Source organism: Podarcis vaucheri, assembly GCF_965113315.1.
Source record: "Podarcis vaucheri genome assembly, chromosome: 13".
NCBI lineage: Eukaryota > Metazoa > Chordata > Lepidosauria > Squamata > Lacertidae > Podarcis > Podarcis vaucheri.
This window is the reverse complement of record NC_138751.1, coordinates 30,031,210-30,049,512: the sequence shown is the minus strand read 5'-3', so window position 1 is coordinate 30,049,512 and position 18,303 is coordinate 30,031,210. Positions and strand designations below refer to the sequence as shown.

The 18,303-nt window shown below is 47.4% G+C and overlaps 1 protein-coding gene across 1 annotated transcript in view; it reads right to left on the bottom strand.

Annotated features, from left to right (window-relative positions):
- The window catches only part of THRA (thyroid hormone receptor alpha), a 120,510-nt gene that overhangs the window by 10,531 nt on the left and 91,676 nt on the right, over positions 1-18,303 (bottom strand). Inside the window, exons 4-8 of the mRNA XM_082197368.1 lie at positions 12,396-12,496; positions 8,556-8,703; positions 7,947-8,152; positions 3,379-3,525; positions 1,959-2,217 (exon numbers count right to left, since the gene is read on the bottom strand). Coding sequence (XP_082053494.1) covers positions 1,959-2,217; positions 3,379-3,525; positions 7,947-8,152; positions 8,556-8,703; positions 12,396-12,496 — 861 coding nt within the window. The remainder of the gene's footprint in view (positions 1-1,958; positions 2,218-3,378; positions 3,526-7,946; positions 8,153-8,555; positions 8,704-12,395; positions 12,497-18,303) is intronic.

Genomic DNA, 18,303 nt, shown 5'->3' with positions numbered 1-18,303 from the left:
CTCAACAGTCAGCTCCTCCAGCCAAATCTCAGGTTAGGAACCCAAGTCCAAGGAAGCCAACCGGGTGCCTTTGTTTCTCAGTTTGATCCTTTTGCATGGTTTTGTACGCCTTGTGGTATTTTAGGCACTGTGACTTGCAGTTATTTTTATTGATCATAGTTTGTAGTTATAAACCGCAATGGCCAAGAGTGAATTTCTGTTTAATTATTTTTTGCTGATGTTTCGAGAGTTAATTTTACTGTTCTAATCAATCACCGAGTATTACTTTATTATTCGATATAAGTTGTTCCATTTTAAATTATGTTTTATTGTGATTTTGTGGTATTGGATCAGATCACTATAAGGTATGTGTTCTCTGTTGTATATTTTGTTGCTGCAAACCACCTTGTGTATAATAATATAGAAAGGCAGTATACAAATTACCGTACTTTTCCGTGTATAAGACTAGGTTTTTTTTTTTACTTTAAAATAAGGTTAAAAATCTGAGGGCGTTGTATACATGGATAGTGCATATGTCCATTTTCTAAATATGGGGTCCCCAAAAGTAGGGGGTGTCTTATACATGGAAAAATATGGTAAAAGTGAAATGAGACTGTCTGACCAACTGCAACCCTACATTCAAGCTGGCCACTCAGTGCACCCCACCTGCAATGATCCTGAACCTGCAATGATTCTTAATATCCACTGGCTCCAAGACCAATTTAATTGACCTTGGAGGTGGCTGAATTATGTTCCTCCTGGCAAGCCCACTGAGTGGTTATCATATTCTCTACTATATCACCCCTTTCCTTGTCTCTCCATGCCTGCACTGACCTGCCCAATACCCAAATGCACCCCACTCAAAATGCCACATATGCCCTGCAGTAGCGGCTCAGGCATCTGTGTTCCTAGGTGGGCCCAAGTCTATGCCTTTTAAGGGAAGGGCTCAGACAGCGGCAGAGGATGTGTTCTGCATGCAAAAAGGCCTTGGGGTTTCACCCCAGCATTTCTAGGCAGTCGCCTGTCCAAAGCCCTGCCCAGCTGCTGCGAGTCAACACAGACAAGAAGTGGGGAACCCTCCTGGGGCGGAAGCCCAGATTCCTACTGGACCAACCTTCTAGTCAAGCAGCAGGTGTGATCGAGGCAAAAAGGAGGTTTTGGCAAAGCAGGCATGCTCTCCACTTCATAGCCATACATGCAACACACACAGTCGCCTGCAGATTTTCACTCTCCTCCCTCCCACAGCCAGCAGTTAGTCTTGGGGTGGGGGTGGAGAAGCATTTCGACTTTCTCCCAAGCCTCACTGCCAGATCTTCATGGGGACTGCTGCTGCAGAAGGGAAGATTAACCCTTCCTTCCCCTTCTGCACTCACACAAACAGCACCATGTGCTGTAATTAGGCTTGGAGGAAACCTACTATTGGAGCAGACAGTAAGGGTTTTCCCCAAGTTTAATGGCAGCAGGGGGTGGTGTTCAGTGGGTCACATGGCACAAGGAAGGCGTTAACCCTTCCCCCTCCAGCTGCAACCAGCTCCCAAGCCCAGTGTAGCAATTTGGCTAAAAAAAACCCAAACCCTTCAATTGGAGTGGTTGAACGGGCTTCTTAAAAAGCCCAAATTCTATATTTTTGGCACTGGTGCAGCATATGTGGAGGATTCATTCTTCCCACCCCAACTGTGACCCCCTCCAACAAACCCGCCAAAATTAGGCTTTAGAAAAGCCTCTGATTGGCTCCAAGAAAAGCCCCCCCCCCCAGTCTGATGGCTGAGAGTGAGCAGATTGGGGGTGCTATGGGCCAGATGGGGAGGCCGCACTCCAGTGGCCCATCACTGGCATAGAAAGTGCTGAGCTGGACGGATCCATGGCCAGACTCGGTATGAGGCAGCTTCCTATCCACCCCCGTCGGGCAGAGAGGGAGGCGTATGCATAATCAGACCCAGGGCTAGAGGGGGGGAAAGCGTATATCCCGAATCCTGTACCTGAGGACATGAGCAGCACAGCCTGGAGCAGCGCCACTTCGGTGTCGTCCAGGTTGAAGGCAGAGAGGGACTTGCCCAGATCAAAGATGGCGTCCGACACCACGCCCAGGCCGCCGTTCTTCAGCTGCTCCCGCTTGACGGCCATCTCGCCGCTTAGCGTCAGCGTCTCGCTCTCGGGGTCATAGCGCACAGCCGCCCTCAGCGACATGATCTCCATGCAGCAGCCCTTCAGAAGGATGATCTGGTCCTCACAAGGCAGCTGTAGGCAGGGAAAGGCATGGCGGTCAGTGGCAGCCGGCTTACTAGGGCTGTGCTTCACAGAGAAGAGGGCCCTTTGCACTCTTTGCTCCGGACTCCATGGCGTTAGTATGTTTCCACTGCCCCCAACAAAGGAGCAAAGCGAGGAGGGTTTATGAGGAGACAAGGAATGGGTGCACTAAGGAGAGATCATGGAAGGAGAAAGGCCAGAGTCTGGGCATGAATCAAAGAAGGGTGAGGAGCAACGGGAAATCAGGAATCGCTTTGGAGAGGGCAAGAACTTGACACTTCTCTTCAAAAGCCATTTGTTTGAAGGAAGAAGAGTCTTGTGACACCTTAGTACACTTACTGTGGCACAAGTTTTTGTAGACTACGGTCCATATCATCAGCTGCATGAAGAAGTATTCCAAGTTACAGGTTCATTATATGCATGGTTTGGGTAGGTGGGAATTGGAATGTACACAGCTATCCTGAAATGTTTCTTGAAACAAACTCCTACCTCTGAGAACGTTCATCATTTTGCAGCCATTAGTCGCCCAATACGTTACAGCTTCACAGCCATTTTTCCCTTTTAGGGTTTTCGCCTTCGTCAAGTGATCCCAGCTAATCAGGAATCACATAGTGGCCACAATGGCATCATGATGCTACACAACCAATCTGGTTTTTCTACATGCTCGGTTTACATTACTGAGACCAAATCAAGCTATTTCAGAGTACCTGGACTGGTCACTTGGGTGATCCTAGCCAATCAGGAAGCCCATTCCAAGTCAATGCAACACTCTTCCTTTTTGTTTTGATTTAGGAAAGGTTGCTGAAAGAACGGAGCACCTTCTGACACTGGCAGACATGGTCGTGAAAATTGTCTGTCACTTTTGGCTTGGGCCTACTCGTCATCAGCACCTCAGCCTAACTGGACAAACCAGTAACAAGCTTGCTTGCATCCCATCATACCTCTCTACCTGCCCCTTAATATTTCCTCCTGGTGGCAAACCATGGAGATTATTATGGTGGGAGGAAGCAAGAAGCTGGCTCCACACCTGTGGCTTTCCCCTTACTAATCACTGTAACGGCAAGACCTGTGATCTCCGCACGTTCAAGAGATTATCACCACACTCCTTTCCCCCCAACCCTCTGACGGAATCTACCCACCCACCTCGCTTACCTCTGAAAACATGGGCAGTTTTTTGGCAAAATCCACCACACGGGTGATGGCGGGGGTGATGATCTTCGTAAACTCGCTGAACGCCTCCAAGTCCACTTTGTCCCCATCGGGCATGGAGGCCATAGGTGACTGACCGATATCTTCGGGCTGTGAGTGGGGCGAGAAGAGAGGCAGAACCATGACTCTGCAGAACAAAAGTTTGGCGCGAATCCACCTTCCAGTCTCAAAAACCACCAGAATCCGACTCTACTTTTGCAACAGGAAGAACTACGCGTTCTGAATCTTCTGTTGATGCGTGCTGCACGTGCAGCTTGCTGGGAACTAATGGGCAAAACACATTGAAACACAGCCTTCTTTTTAAGGCACACGGTACCATTAGGCAATTCCCCCTTGTTGAACTGTCCGTTCTGGTTCTGAAGGACGCACAACCCTGGCAACATAAAACTTTGCAAGGTAGACTTTAGCATATCAACAACATGGCACCCACAGGGCCCCCTGCCCTGCTGAAATTAGATTTGAAAGAAGCATTCTATTGCATCCTCTAGAACAGGCTGTCGTAGCGTGTGCTAGATTATGCTAGTGCCCAGAAAATTTTCTCTGGGTTAGAAATCTGTCCATCAACACGAAAAAGCTCACTGCTGTATCTCACACCAAAACCCAGTTTCCCACCACGTTGCTGCTTCATTTTCAAAGTGAATAACCTTGATGTCTCTCACTGAGTCAGTGCACATTTCACGTTGGGGCTCTGTCAACAGTGCTGACAAGATCTGGAGCAAGCCACAGCCTCATGTGTTGAAGGTAGGGAAGCTCCAGGATTTCATCCAGCCCTCATTTTTAAGTGATTCGCACTTCCAGGATGAGGGGGAGGATCAGAATGCAGCGATTTTTAAGGTTTCCATGCTTCCCTAGATTTTGCGATGCAGTTTTTGGCTCAAAAGAAGTACCAAAACGCACCCAGAAATGATTATTTTGCAGCAAATACAAGCTGTGTGTTTTGTGAAATGTGCATTCAAAAGTACTGTGAATTATAATATGGCTTTGTTTTCATTAATTTTTACGGGAAAGTAAGTTGCGAAAGGTTGATCAATTTCTAGTTTAAGGCAATCTCAAACTACTTTCCTGCATTGTTAAAATTCAGTTAGGCTTCTCCTGCTTTGCAATCTGTTGTCTCTCTTCCGGGATATGGAGGGACAGAGAGGAACTGTTTCCTCCTCAAGTGGTCAACGCTGGACAAAGACAAATTGTTTTCTGTCCCCATGAATATTTTCCTGATTTACCCTAGTCCATGCAAGTAAACGAAAAACACGCTCCACTTACTTATGTGGAGCGGGGGGGGGGGTAAAGAATGCAGTCAGGGAGGAGACAGAATTGCTCCTGTACCTTAAGCACCTGTTGTCACAAGGGCCTGCAGGCGTCTTCCCCTTGAAGGATTCCTCCAATTATCCTCTAGGACACCTGAAGTTCTGCTGCCCCTGCTGAGTGCCCTGTGCGCACCCCCTTTCTGGAGCAAGGCACCCCTTCTGTTTTTAATGCAGGGCATTCATCCTCGTTAAGGGCATGCTAGAGCCTGTGACCCACCCATGTGGGAGCTGGGGAAGCTTTTACGGTGTGTGTTTTCTTAAAACCAGTAAAAATTGTGCATTGGAACCCACCACACTTCTCTCCTGTTCTTCCTTTGCAGAACTTAAAGCAAGGTTTGCAGTTTGTTTCCCCCGTTCCTTAAAAGAATGCCTAAAACTGCGCCTGTGTTGCTTTCAGACCACTGCCCAGCCTGAATTTCAAAGCTGTAGCTTAATTTAGGAATGTGTTTGTCTGTCATTGCAAAGCTTAGGAGTGGGTGGGTGGGTGGGTGGGTGGGTGTTAATATTTTTATTAGTTTTCATTATAACAAGCATCTTATAACAATAAACATTAAGAAATAAAAAATAAAAAATAAAACAACTGTATCATTTTGCATAATGTTTGCACATTCAATTCAGTACCAAAATACTGTATGGGATTTTTCCAATTCCCTGACTTCCCTCTACCCTCCTCTACCCTTGTGTGTGTTTGGTGGTGGGAAGAAGGAGGACTACGAGAGAGAAATGTTTCTCCAAGAGCCACCCTGCCTGCTGGCCTCTGATTTCCTTTCTCCCCCTCCCCTCAAGCCCCACTTCCCTTGACCTCTATGTCCTGACCTGCCCTGGCACTAGCTGACTGTGGCCAGAAGAGGGCACCCCACACCAGCAATCCCTACTCGTGTAAGGCAAGGGGGAAGGGAGGGGGCTGGGTTGGGGGGTTTCCGGCCCATCTGCCCTTGGAGGGAGCTGAGAGGTCACAGCTGTGTCCCTTTGCTCAATCACTTTAACCCTTCAAAGGTCCCTCTTTAGGGCCTGAATCATTTGCTGTGGGAGGAGGAGAAACCTTTATTTAATTAAAACTATTGAGATCTTGGATTTTATTGCCATATGTTTTGACTTCTGAGCTTACTACCAGTGCTAAGTCTAAGCATGGGTTACAATCTCACCACATTAAAAAAAAAAAAAGATCAGATTTAACGCATACGGCAGTCTGGAAAAGGAAACAGATACGTTTCGTTCAGAGTGGGCACCACCAATGTTAAGCAGTTTTAAATCCAATCAATTTCAATTAGAGGGTTTAGCACATGCCTACATATATCCTTCTGAAATAGAAGGGGCTTCAAAACTGCTTATTGGAAATTTGGCTGGAGTGTGCACCACTGTGTATGGTTTTATACTATAGATATACAGTCATACCTCCGAAGTCGAACAGAATCCGTTCCAGAAGTCCGTTCTACTTCTGAAACGTCCGACTTCCAAAGCATGGCTTCTGATTGGCTGCAGGAAGCTCCTGCAGCCAACTGGAAGCCGCAGAAGCCCCGTTGGACATTTGGCTTCCAAGAGAACGTTCAAAAACCAGAACACTCACTTCCGGTTTTCAATCATTCAAGAGCCGAAACGTTCCACTACCAAGGCGTTTGGGAGCCGAGGTATGACTGTACATTTGCACACGTATATTTTTTTTGTGTGTGTGTGCATTGACCTGCTGAAGGGCAATAACCCTAGCCTCCAAAAAATTAGCTCAAATAAAAATACAGGCTATTATACAATTTTAAAAGAGGTTTAAAAGTAAAAAGAAAAGTTTAAAATACATTTATTACTGCAATTCTGTACCCTCTCTCTTAGAAGACAGTGTCTTAGGAGTGGGGCTTACATCTGAACACACATGCCTAGGATTGCACTGCAAAACTGCATTTTAAACTAAAATAATAATCTGGGGTGATGAACTGGTACTTCATGGTAAAAATGCCACTGTCTGGCTCTTGTGGTCCTATTGAATGTTAATCAAAGTGTGGTTTTTTAAAAAGGAAGGGGAAAATTATATGATACTATGTGGCTGCAAGACAGCAAAATTTAGTTGTGAATAAGGCCTAGTTGAAATAATAATAATAATAGTAGTAGTAGTAGTAGTAGTAAGAGGGAAACCTGCTTCTCTGTCTTATTAATAGGAAACCACACAGTTGAACGATCCAGCATTCATTTATTTTTGTAAGCATGTAAGAAAAGGCCAGGCTAGACCCTTCTTCCTGGCATGCTAGATCTCTATACACAGGGATTTATTATTATTACTTTAGGTACGAAGGAGCATGTAGCGTGTGTTCTTTGTATTCTGCTGGAAGCCGCTCAGAGTGGGTGGGGGTACAAGCAATAACTAATAATAGTAATAGTAATAATTTTTTAACCTGGAAGACTGCATGGAAGTTGGTGTTTTCTCAAGAACATATTGACTTTGGTTATAGTGTTATGTCCAAACCCAGGCTTGCGAAGCTTGTGCTTTGTCTGGAGCGAGACAAACCATAAGCCTGGGTTCGGATGTAATACGAACTCAAACTATGGCTTGGTCCCAGTAGCATGGCAGCAGCACGACCAAAGCAGGGAAAGCTGCAGGCTTCCTCATGAAGAAGAAAGCCACGGTTTAGCGGTATATGCAAAGTATGCCACTGTAGCAAATAACAAGCCGGGTAGAACACGAGCATACCTTGGGCCGGATGTGTGCTTCCAGCTTGTGTTAAACCATTTGCGTAGCATAAAATTGTGCATTTGTTTCCACAGGATTAGGAAGACATGCAGGAGAAGTGGCCCGTATGCATGGCTAGCTCCCTAGGTAGTAACCATGCCACTTCCTGTTCTCTACAGAACCTAGCTTACGCATGGTAGAATAAGAACAAAACCCAAAGTAAAGGAAAGTGTTAAGCAAAGCTACGTGGACTTTGCATGCACACACAGACACGTAACCCAGCCCTGATGCAAAACAAGATATACCTGTTGTTATCTGCTCATTTGGCACACTTTATTCTGCCAGATTTTCACAATGTCTGTGTGCGAGAACGCAAAGGTTGGGGGGAAGATATGGACGCTCAGAAACCGGGGAAGAAGAGCCAGGAAATGTTAATCCAAAAAGAAAGCAAGGAATAAGAAGAAGAGATTGTGTGGGATCATGCAACCCCTGGTTAATACATGCAACCCCTGGTTAAGACTCTGCCTGCCGCACCCGCCTCCACTATTTACCAGGAATTTCCGCTTCTGCTTCCAGTGGCTGCCTTGGGCGTTGGTGCTGCGGTGCGCTTCCGTGGCGATGTGGATCAGCTCCCACTCCTCCGTGGTTGGCTCCGGCCTGTGCTGAAGGGATTTCATCATCTCTTCCTTGCGCCGCCTCTCCCGGTTCTCTTCAATCAGCTTCCGCTTGGCTACCCTCTTGGAGTCATCCAGCACCACTAGGGGGCGCGAAGAATGGAGAGGCATGAGTGGGCAGTGGGGCCTCACACACAGCCAATCAGAACTCTGTGTGGCGCCCATCGCATCCTGCAGCCCACTAACCAATGCGCTGAATGGCCTCACAAGAAGCCATTTGATTGGCCAGCTCCTGTGACAGCCTACGGAATTCTGAGGCCGCTTACTCCGGCCCGTGGGGTTCTCATGCCGCAACAATGGCCCCAATTAAATTGGGATTAATAGATGGTCCCACACAACTCTATGTTGGAACAAGCAGCATGCCCCCTCTCTGCCCCCACATCCTTGGCTACATTTATTTCCGTGATGGGATCCCCGGTTGCAACCGCTCCCTCCCTCGTCTTCCCCAACCCTCGCATCCCTCCATAGCGGGCGCAACGCCCTTACAGTCCATGGCCATGCCAACGGCAATGCACTTCTTGAATCGGCAAAGCTGGCACTGGTTGCGGGTGATCTTGTCGATGACGCAGGAGGCATCGTACTTGCAGGAGTATGTCGGGTGCAGATTCTTCTGGATGGTCCGCCGGAAAAAGCCCTGCAGAGGGGAAGAGCGGGATCAGAACCAGGCAGTCCTGAGAAGGAAGGAGCGTCTTCCGTTTTCCAAGCCACCCACTCGGGTCTTATTTTCTAACCAACGGGGTACAGCCCTATTGGCACTTCCAACGGGACTCCTGCCCATTCTAACCACCAACGCCAAGCGTATTAGGGCTTGCATCTTAGAAATACAAGTCCATCAGGCAAAAGGGTGATTTTCTATTGCGGAAGTTGAGGTGGTGCGCTCCCATGTTCTAATCTAATCTGTGGTTCTAATCTACAAGTCCTGGGGCTGCCCCAAAGGCCTCCCATTCATCAACATGGGGCACAACTGACAAGGATGTTTTCCACCCCCTATTGTGCTCTCATACTGCTCCCATTCATTTCTGTCTAGGTGTATGTTGGAGAACGTCTCAGCAGGTTGTGCCTCATGGGTTGGACCTGCTAGCTCTCTCTCTATACAGTGGTACCTCGGGTTAAGTACTTAATTTGTTCTCAAGGTCCGTTCTTAACCTGAAACTGTTCTTAACCTGAGGTACCACTTTAGCTAATGGGGCCTCCTGCTGCCGCCGCGCCGCCGGAACACAATTTCTGTTCTCATCCTGAAGCAAAGTTCTTAACCTGAGGTACTATTTCTGGGTTAGCGGAGTCTGTAACCTGAAGCGTATGTAACCTGAAGCGTATGTAACCCGAGGTACCACTGTACAACCTTTAACGACGACTCAAAGCTGCCACTAGTTTTTCAACTTCTTTCAAAGCCAGGAGCACCCCATCTTGCACTCCGCCCTGCACCCAGGGCTGGCAATCTGAGGTAGTCAGTAGATTCTGGGGTAAGAATCAGGGGCAGCTCAAATCTCTGTCATTTGAACGTTCCGCTTCAGGAACAGAGAGGTCTTGAGTTGTCTCTGCCTGCTTTTACTGCACATGCCTGCCTTTCCTTTTCTCTTTTTGTTTAGTTTTGTTGTCCTCTCTTTCTCTCCTCTCTCTCTCAAAGAAGAATGTGTGTGCGGGGCGGGGGGGGCAGGGGGAATGCTTCTGGCAAGAGACCCACTTTAGGTCAGGGCACAGCAGTTTGTTGGTCACGTTCCACCAATTGGAAACTATTGCACTCAACTGTTTCCAAGCTATTTCCTGTCTGCCTGGGTTCAATAGTGGAAGTGAGCTGGGGAGAAAGGATTTAAAGCAGCCGAGTTGAGGGGGAGGTTTTAACCCCGCCCCTCCAATGCACACTCATTTGCACACTGGGAAACCCAGACAGATGGGTGGGGTATAAATAATAGAATTATTTATTATTATTATTATTATTATTATTATTATTATTATTATTATTATTATTATTACATATAGGCAAGTGGGCGTGATTTATTCATTTGCTAAATACACACTTACTTAAGTTTGGTCCTAAAACGTGTCCTCCCTCATTAGGGGCCCAGCATGACTGGTTATCCAGCCATGCTGTTATATTAACCCCAGACTCTTCTACCCTGCCACTAGTGCCCTTTTAAGACCCCCCCCCAGTGCCCAGTGACCTTAGATCACCCAGGATGGCTCACCATGTGCCAAGAACATAAGAGGAGGGGGGCACTGGAATGAGGGGTGCCTCTTTGCAAACAGTACCCAGTGCCTAACTAAGTCATAATCAGCACCACAAAACTGACTTTAATACAGTGCAATAAAACAAATCTCTCGCCTGGGAAAACCACATGTTGTGCCGGGAAATCTCAAGATCAGTACTCAAAAGTAATGTCTGGAAGTCAATACTACAGAAGAAACAGTACTCTCCCCGCTCTCTCTTTTTGGCACAACCTCCTTCAATTTCTCAGCGTGGATTCTATTTTCCCTCTCTCTTTGCTGTTTCCTTCCTCCATATGCTGCTCCTTTTCTCACAAGTTCTTTTGCCAACTGGAGTTGACACTCCCACAAGGCACATACAGCAAAGCGGCCACCTCAGTTCACAGGTTTTAGACACCATTAAGGGCAGCTGAGCGAGACGTGCACGTATTTCATTAAATTAAGCTACATTCGTAACCTGGCTTTCTTCCAAAGAGCTCAAGCTAGCAAGCATGACTATCCCCTACATAGACATATATGTTGTCTTCTCACCAACCAATGGTGAGGTGGATCAGGCTGAGAGGGTATGACTGATCCAATGTCACCCATTGGGCACTGTGGATTGGGAGGAGGGGGAGACATTGAGCCAGTGTCTTCACAGACCTAGCACAGCACGCTAATCACTACACCATACACAGGATCTGACCCTCGAGGCACACAATGCACTAGAAAGTTCTGCTGTACAAAAATCAAAATAAATGGCAACATTCTTGCCCACCGCAATGAGGCTTGCGCAAAAGGATGCCATGGTGAGTTGCATTTATGGGATGTAGGGTGCCATTTGAATTTCCCCAAAACTGCTGGGTTGTTCTTAACCAGGCCCCTTGGGCTCATTCTCCCATCTCCCTGCCTTTGATTAATCTGCCTGCAGCAACAACCCTCTCTGTTCTGTCAAGATCCTCTCATCCATTACAGTCCTTCCTGATCCATTCCTCAGGCACATCTCACCTGTCCGTCAAGGGCCTTTTAATTCTACTCTATCCCATCCCCACTTATTTTGTGAATCCATACTCTCTACTTCCAAATCTTCTGATTTTGTCCACCTAATAACAGTGGTACCTCAGAAGTTGAATGGAATCCGTGCCAGAAGTCCGTTCGACTTCCAAAACATTCAGAAACCAAGGCATGGGAAGCTCCTGCAGCCAATCGGAAGCCGCACCAGACATTTGGGTTCCAAAGAACGTTCGCAAACCGGAACACACACTTCCGGGTTTGCGGCATTCGGGAGGCAAAACATTTGACTTACAAAGCATTCGGGATTGAAGGTACAACTGTACTGACTTGCAGACACTTTGGGCAGAAAAGTTTATCACGACTGTGTCCTATGCAGCCCCAAGCATGCTAATGACATATGGTCATTACTGTGGTGTGGTGGCAGCTAGGTAATTGGCCCTAGACCTAGGAGATGCGAGTTCAAACACCTACACATCTATGAAATGCACAGGGCAAAAATCATTACCTGCCAGCCTAACCTAGTGAGGATAAAGCTGGGAAACCCCACACATGCCCCACTCCAAGTCCCTTGGAGAAAGAACACAACAGAGGTGGTGAAAATAATACTGGGGAAGGGTGATGGCAGTGGGGGAGGCTGACAAATCAGTAAGGTAAATGTGGAACAGAAGAAGAGTCAACAAATTAAGAAATGTAACCAGAGACCACGGAAAATATTAATTTGTCTAGCTCCCATCACTGTCAAAATCTGGCTTTATCCATTCCACACTGCAGTTTGCCAAGACATATCAATTCCTTTTCCACTCTCTAGTTTATCCTTCTATACATCTCAGTGAACCTTGGCCCAGAAATCCTGAGTGACTGCTGCTCACACATTTGGCTCAAACCTTCCACACCCTTCCCCTGCCTCACTTAGCACCAGGCTCACCCACTGCCTTCCTCTGGCCCCTGCTGCGAAAAGGACCAAAATGCTTCCCACCAGTCGCAGCACCCAAAAAACCCGAGCCCTGGGCAGTGCCGTCCTTGGCAGCTGCCTGGGGTCATGAAGGGGCACCAAGTCAAAGGGGAGAATTCCCCCCCCCCCCCTAGTGAGCCACTCTGGGCGAGATGGCCTTCCCATGTTTCCATTACCTTGCAGCCTTCACAGGTAATACATCGGTAGTGGTACCCCGTGGCTTTGTCTCCACATACAACGCACTGCTCATCTTTGTCCAAGTAGCTAGGGATGTACCCTGGAGGAGAAAACAAGAGTGGAGAGGTCAGGGCTGGAAGGGGGAATACAGATCTGGGACACACCAGACTTCAATGGGCCTGCCCACCCTTTCACTGATCATCATTACCTGGTGACTAGACCCATATCACCTCTGAAACACAAAGGGGCCTATCACAATTTCATATCTTTAAAAGCAACACACTTTACTAGCCACTCGCAGCTCTCAAAGTCGCCTCCCTTTTAGAAACACAAGCAACACAACCAAGCTGCACAAAACCACAAGGTTAACACACTACGAGCCCTTCCAGATGAGTGTTGTGCTGCCAGTGTATTCTGCAACGTGGTTTTGGTACAGTAGCACTGCTTTAGTGGCAAATTTATTCTGCTTTATTAATGGTCCTGTGATGCTTCCCCCATGCTACCACATTACAGTGGTACTTTGGTTCTCAAACACCTTGGTACTCAAAACAACTTGGAACCCAAACACTTGCAAACCCAGAAGTAAGTGTTCGGGTTTGCGAACTTTTTTCAGAAGTAAAACATGCTCCATGTTGAGTGCCACACTTCTGTTTTGAGTGTTACACTGAGGTCTGTCTGTTTTTGCTAACTATTTTGCATTTTTGTGGCTGTGGCTGTGTGGAACCCAGTTCTGCTACTGATTGATTGATTGATTATGTGACTGCAGTAGATTGCTTATTGCTTTCATTTTATGGATCGATAGCCTCGTTAGATAGTAAATTCATGTAAAATTGCTGTTTTAGGGGTTGTTTTAAAAGTCTGGAACGGATTAATCCCTTTTTCATTACTTTCTATGGGAAAGCACGCCTTGGTTTTGGAACACTTTGGTTTTGGAACGGACTTCCAGAACAGGTTAAGTTTGAGAACAAAGGTACCGCTGTATTGTTGTCTGGAAGGTGTCTCTCTCTCTCTCTCCATTCTATCTGTGAAGTGTGAAGGTGCTGGACTGGTGTCTGGAAGTGGTGAAGGGCTGGGTGGGGGCTATTAAAGATGGAGATGCTGTGGGCAGATGGCTTCTGTGTCCGGGAATTAGGTGTATGACCTATCCTGGGAGGCACGGCTTTCCCCCTGAAGGAACAGGTTCATAGTCTGGGATCACTCCTGGATTTCAACTTGTCATTGGAGCCACTTAGGCAAGGGGAGCTTATGCCCAGCTTAGGCTGGTTGACCAGCTGCAGCCATTCCTGGGCCTGGGCCAGCCTGGTCTTCAGTGATCCATGCTGTAGTGACCTCCCACTTAGACCACTGTTAGAGGGAGGGAAGCACAGGTGGAGTGACTGAGGATCAGAGAGCAGGGACAGAGATGGAGACTGAGAAAGCTAGTGACTGTATATGTGGAGCATATATGGAGCAAGGAAGGACAGAGATACTTTGCTGGTGAGCCCCGTTTCATGTCTCAGCAGTCAGGGATCATTCCTGAAACCCTTACAACTTCTTCCCAAACCCTTTCTGACTAGGTCTTCTGGAAAAGGCATTCTGGAAATCTGAGTATATGCTCAGAGCTACTCTTCTCTTTATGAATGCTAACTCGTACCAGGTCAACCTGGTTTCAAATCTACCCACAGCCACAGCAAGCTCACTGGGCAAAACGTGGGCCATTTGCTTTGACTTGGTTGTTATGAGTATAACAACCCCACATATGACCTGGGGGGGGGGCAAAATGGCAGGATACAAGTATTTGCCCCAACTTTAATTTCTAAGCTGCCTCATATCTGACTCGGCTTTGCTTCGCTGGCAAAACATGGAGACTGCAGCCTCCTTTGCTGTCCACCCCTCACAGTACAGGCACCCCAAGGCCTGAATGGCTCTCAAGATCCCCTCTGACCCCACATTCCAGGAGGGAGGGGGCAATGGCAAGGCCTGTCCTTGTCTGCTCCCCCCACTTCCAGGCTTCGTTAGTCTTTCTGAAAGGCTATTTAAAGTACCGCTAACGAGGGCGGCTTTCATGCAGAAAACACAACAGCCATGTACATTCACAAAAAGGCTCTTTATCTCTGGGCTTGTGGGGGGTTGTTGAAGGAGAAGGAAGCAGCCTGCGACCCCCCTTCCAATTATCTCCTGCCACCACCCCCCAACTCACGTAACCTTGCTTACCCTCTAGGCCTCATCAGCCCTGATAATGAAGGTGCCCCCTCTGCCCCCTTCCAGGAAAAGGAGCTGTGTTCTCTCGTTCACCCCCTGCCCTCACAATGTCCTATTGTCTAGGGTTGTGGCAAGGGTCACCTCCACGTGACCCTAGGATGACCCAGCCATGACGGAAAAGGGGACGTGCCCCCCTTGCGGCATTGGTATGCCTGTGTGGAGGGGGATAAAGCCTGGGTCTCAGCTGCCTTAAAGCAGTGGCATGTTGCTTAGATATTTGCAGCATCCGAGACTGGATGGAAGGAGCGAGAGCTCCAAATAAATAAATAAACGAAACATGCAAAATTCAGGCCACCTTCTCGGCCTGCTTGGCCCACAATCCCTTACCCCTCCCCAAAGCCTCTTTTGCCTGCACATTCCCATTTCCTGCCAACAAATGCTCACGTTCAACTTGGCCCTTCTGTTTCGTTGGCCTTTTCCGATTTATAGAATTTATGGCCGATTTATAGAATTTATAAAGAATTATATGATGTGTGTGTGAGTGCCAAGAGCATCTGGGAGCAAACATGAAAGATGTAATTTTTCACATCTTTAAAATCTCCCATTGCACATGCTTGTGGGTTCTGATGTATGTATTTCAGTGTTTAAACGACACATGCATATTACGGATGTGCCACGGGTTCACTGTGAGAAACACCAGTGACTGTGTTTGGTGAGTGGAGTTTGGAGCTTTCTCTCAAAAGATAAACAGGATAAGAGTTGGCCGAGGGCCAATTCTGACGTGACGTTTTCCGTACAGGCACACATACTTGTGCACTTTCGTGCACACACGACAAATTTACACATGGTTTCCCTACACCAGTATAGATCCCTGCTGGGGAAAGTATCATGCCGCAAATTGGCCCTTGTAGTTTAGGAGCCAGAAGGTCCCTCCAACCCTGTGTGATTTTCCAGATGGAGGCAATGGGATGAGGATGTGAGAGAAGAAAGACAAGGTCTTAAACTCATCTGGAATACAGCTGTTAGCAACATGAAAGCATGATGGCTTTTGGTGCCGGGAGGGGAGGGAAGACAAGAAGCCCTCCCCTCTCCTTTGCCAGCAAGACAGCTAGCATCTGGGTAGGAAGAGAAAGCGCCGAGTTCTGCTGTGACGCTTTCCCCCCTCCCCAAGAGACCACACAATTTGCAGCCATGTTAGACCAATTCACATTTCCACGTCTGAGACTGAAAAATCAGCTTCCATGAGACGAAAAGCGGACTGTGAAAAGGTATCCCATTTACACAGCCACCGAACAGGGAATCCTCTTTAGGGTGGCATATTAATGGACTTCCCACAGGCATGTTACAATCTAATGTGTGCCACAGAAGATACACTAGTATGCATGGACCACGCAAATGGCACACTGCATGCCATATGTGACTGCCACCCACATCACACATTACATTGTGCATTTAATATGAGGAGGATTTTTATTTTACCATGAGTTCCTGTGTCCTTCAAGGGTCACAGAAGGTATTGCCTTCCCTTGGAACAGAGGGCATGGAGCCAGCCCCTTACAATGACTCTTCTAAGGAAAGGGATGTCTTTGCCCTTTAGACCAGGCCGGGAGGACCAGCACAGCCCTCCCCCAACCCACAAACAGCAATAGGAAAATGGTAATGCTGGACGTACTGTAAACAGTGAAGCTTCCATTGGAACAGACCTATTCATAGAATCATAGAATAGAATCATAGAGTTGGAAGAGACCACAAGGGCCATCGAGTCCAACCCCCTGCCAAGCAGGAAACAAGACGGTAGAGGACAGAATAGGAACATGGGGAAGCTGAACATAGGACCCTCCCTGGAGATCACAGAAGCTGAACCTAGAGAACCTTCTGCATCCAGTGGGTGTGCTCTGGCACTGAACTAGGGCACTTCCACAATGACAGCAGCGGACCAGCAGTGAATCACACACAGCAAGCGGTTAGAAAAGCTGGATCTGCACAGGATGTGTCAGGCCTAACGAGCACAGTGACTCTTCTTTGGTAGGTCTTGCCCCTATGAAGCATTTGGGGAGACTGAAGGCCCCTGCCTTTCCACAGCTGCCTAAGTCCCCTCCTCTCCAGGGTTTCCCCCTTGGACCTGCTACATAAAATCTCGAACCTGGTATTTCTCCCTCCCTCCCTCCCTCTCCCGCGAAGCATCTTGCTCCTTTCATTGTAAAATGAGCTACTGCATGTCTTCTAAGTGGAGATCTTTATCCTAGTTGGTATCTGTATGAGATTTGAACTGATTCTACACATGTGCTATTGTTGCTTTGTGTGTGTGTGTGTGTGTGTGTGTGCGTGCGCACACTCTACAAATAAAATTGTTATTGCTCTTATTAAATTTATATACAGCCCTTCATCAAGGGACCACAGGGCAGTCTACAACATAAATAAATAAATAAATCATTTTCTCATACAACAATATGAGAAAAGGTTTTATTTATTTAAAATGATTGTTATATGTGCAATTGTTTTTATTCATGTAACCACTTAATAAACTTTTTAAATTATATTGTACGCGGCTTTGGAATGCCTCATGGGAAGGTAAAGGTAAAGGTACCCCTGCCCGAACGGGCCAGTCTTGACAGACTGTGGGGTTTGTGCGCCCATCTCACATTTATTGGCCGGGGGCCAGCGCTGTCCGGGGACACTTCCGGGTCACGTGGCCAGCGTGACATCGCTGCTCTGGCGAGCCAGAGCCGCACACGGAACGCCGTTTACCTTCCCGCTGGTAAGCGGTACCTATTTATCTACTTGCACCCGGGGGTGCTTTCGAACTGCTAGGTGGGCAGGCGCTGGGACCGAACAGCGGGAGCGCACCCCGCCGCGGGGATTCGAACCGCCGACCTTTCGATCGGCAAGCCCTAGGCGTTGAGGCTTTAGCCCACAGCGCCACCCGCGATTCATAAATACGGCAGTAATAATAATAATAATAATAATAATAATAATAATAATAGCAAAAGTAATAACAGTAGCCATAATAATAGCAATACAACCACTACTGCTGTTTTTCGGGGGAGAAACCTCAGGTATTATTAAAGTGAGAACTTTGAAGAACTGAAGGTTTTAACGGGAGATGGGAATCAAAATGATTTGATTTGGAATGTGTATCTGTGTGGGGAGAGGGTGGCTGACTTGAGCGGGTGGCAGACCAATGGGGAGCATTTTATCCTAAGAAGCAAATATCCGGCTGAGTACTCTCATTCACAAACCCGCACATCACTGTGCCTTTGCCCCATGACCCATTGTGGCCTCACCTCTTGCACCCCCCAGCCCTTTAGTGGTTTATCTTCCGGCTGCAGACTCTGCCGTTTGAGAACCGATATCCTGAGCTGCCCCGTGACCTCCTTCTCTGGGCCAGTGGAAAACATCAAAAGGACTTCAATGGGTTCAAGGACAGAGTTTGATAAATTTCGGGAGGATATCCTGTTATTTATATTCTGGATTCTCAGGGCATCGCTTGTTTGCATCAATGAAGGCTCCCACCTCTCTCGCCTGCATTTCTCCTTTCCCCTCTAATATGTATTTTTTTTCTAGGGCATCAAGAGAAGTTTTTGCTACAACTTTATAGAGAGAAACCATCGTGTGGAATGAAAAGTCACATACCACTAAAAATATTTCTGAGGAATCTTGAGGGATAGATTGCTGTAGCATCAAGGCTTAAACAGTAGTTTGATTGGAGGCACGGGTGCCAGAAAG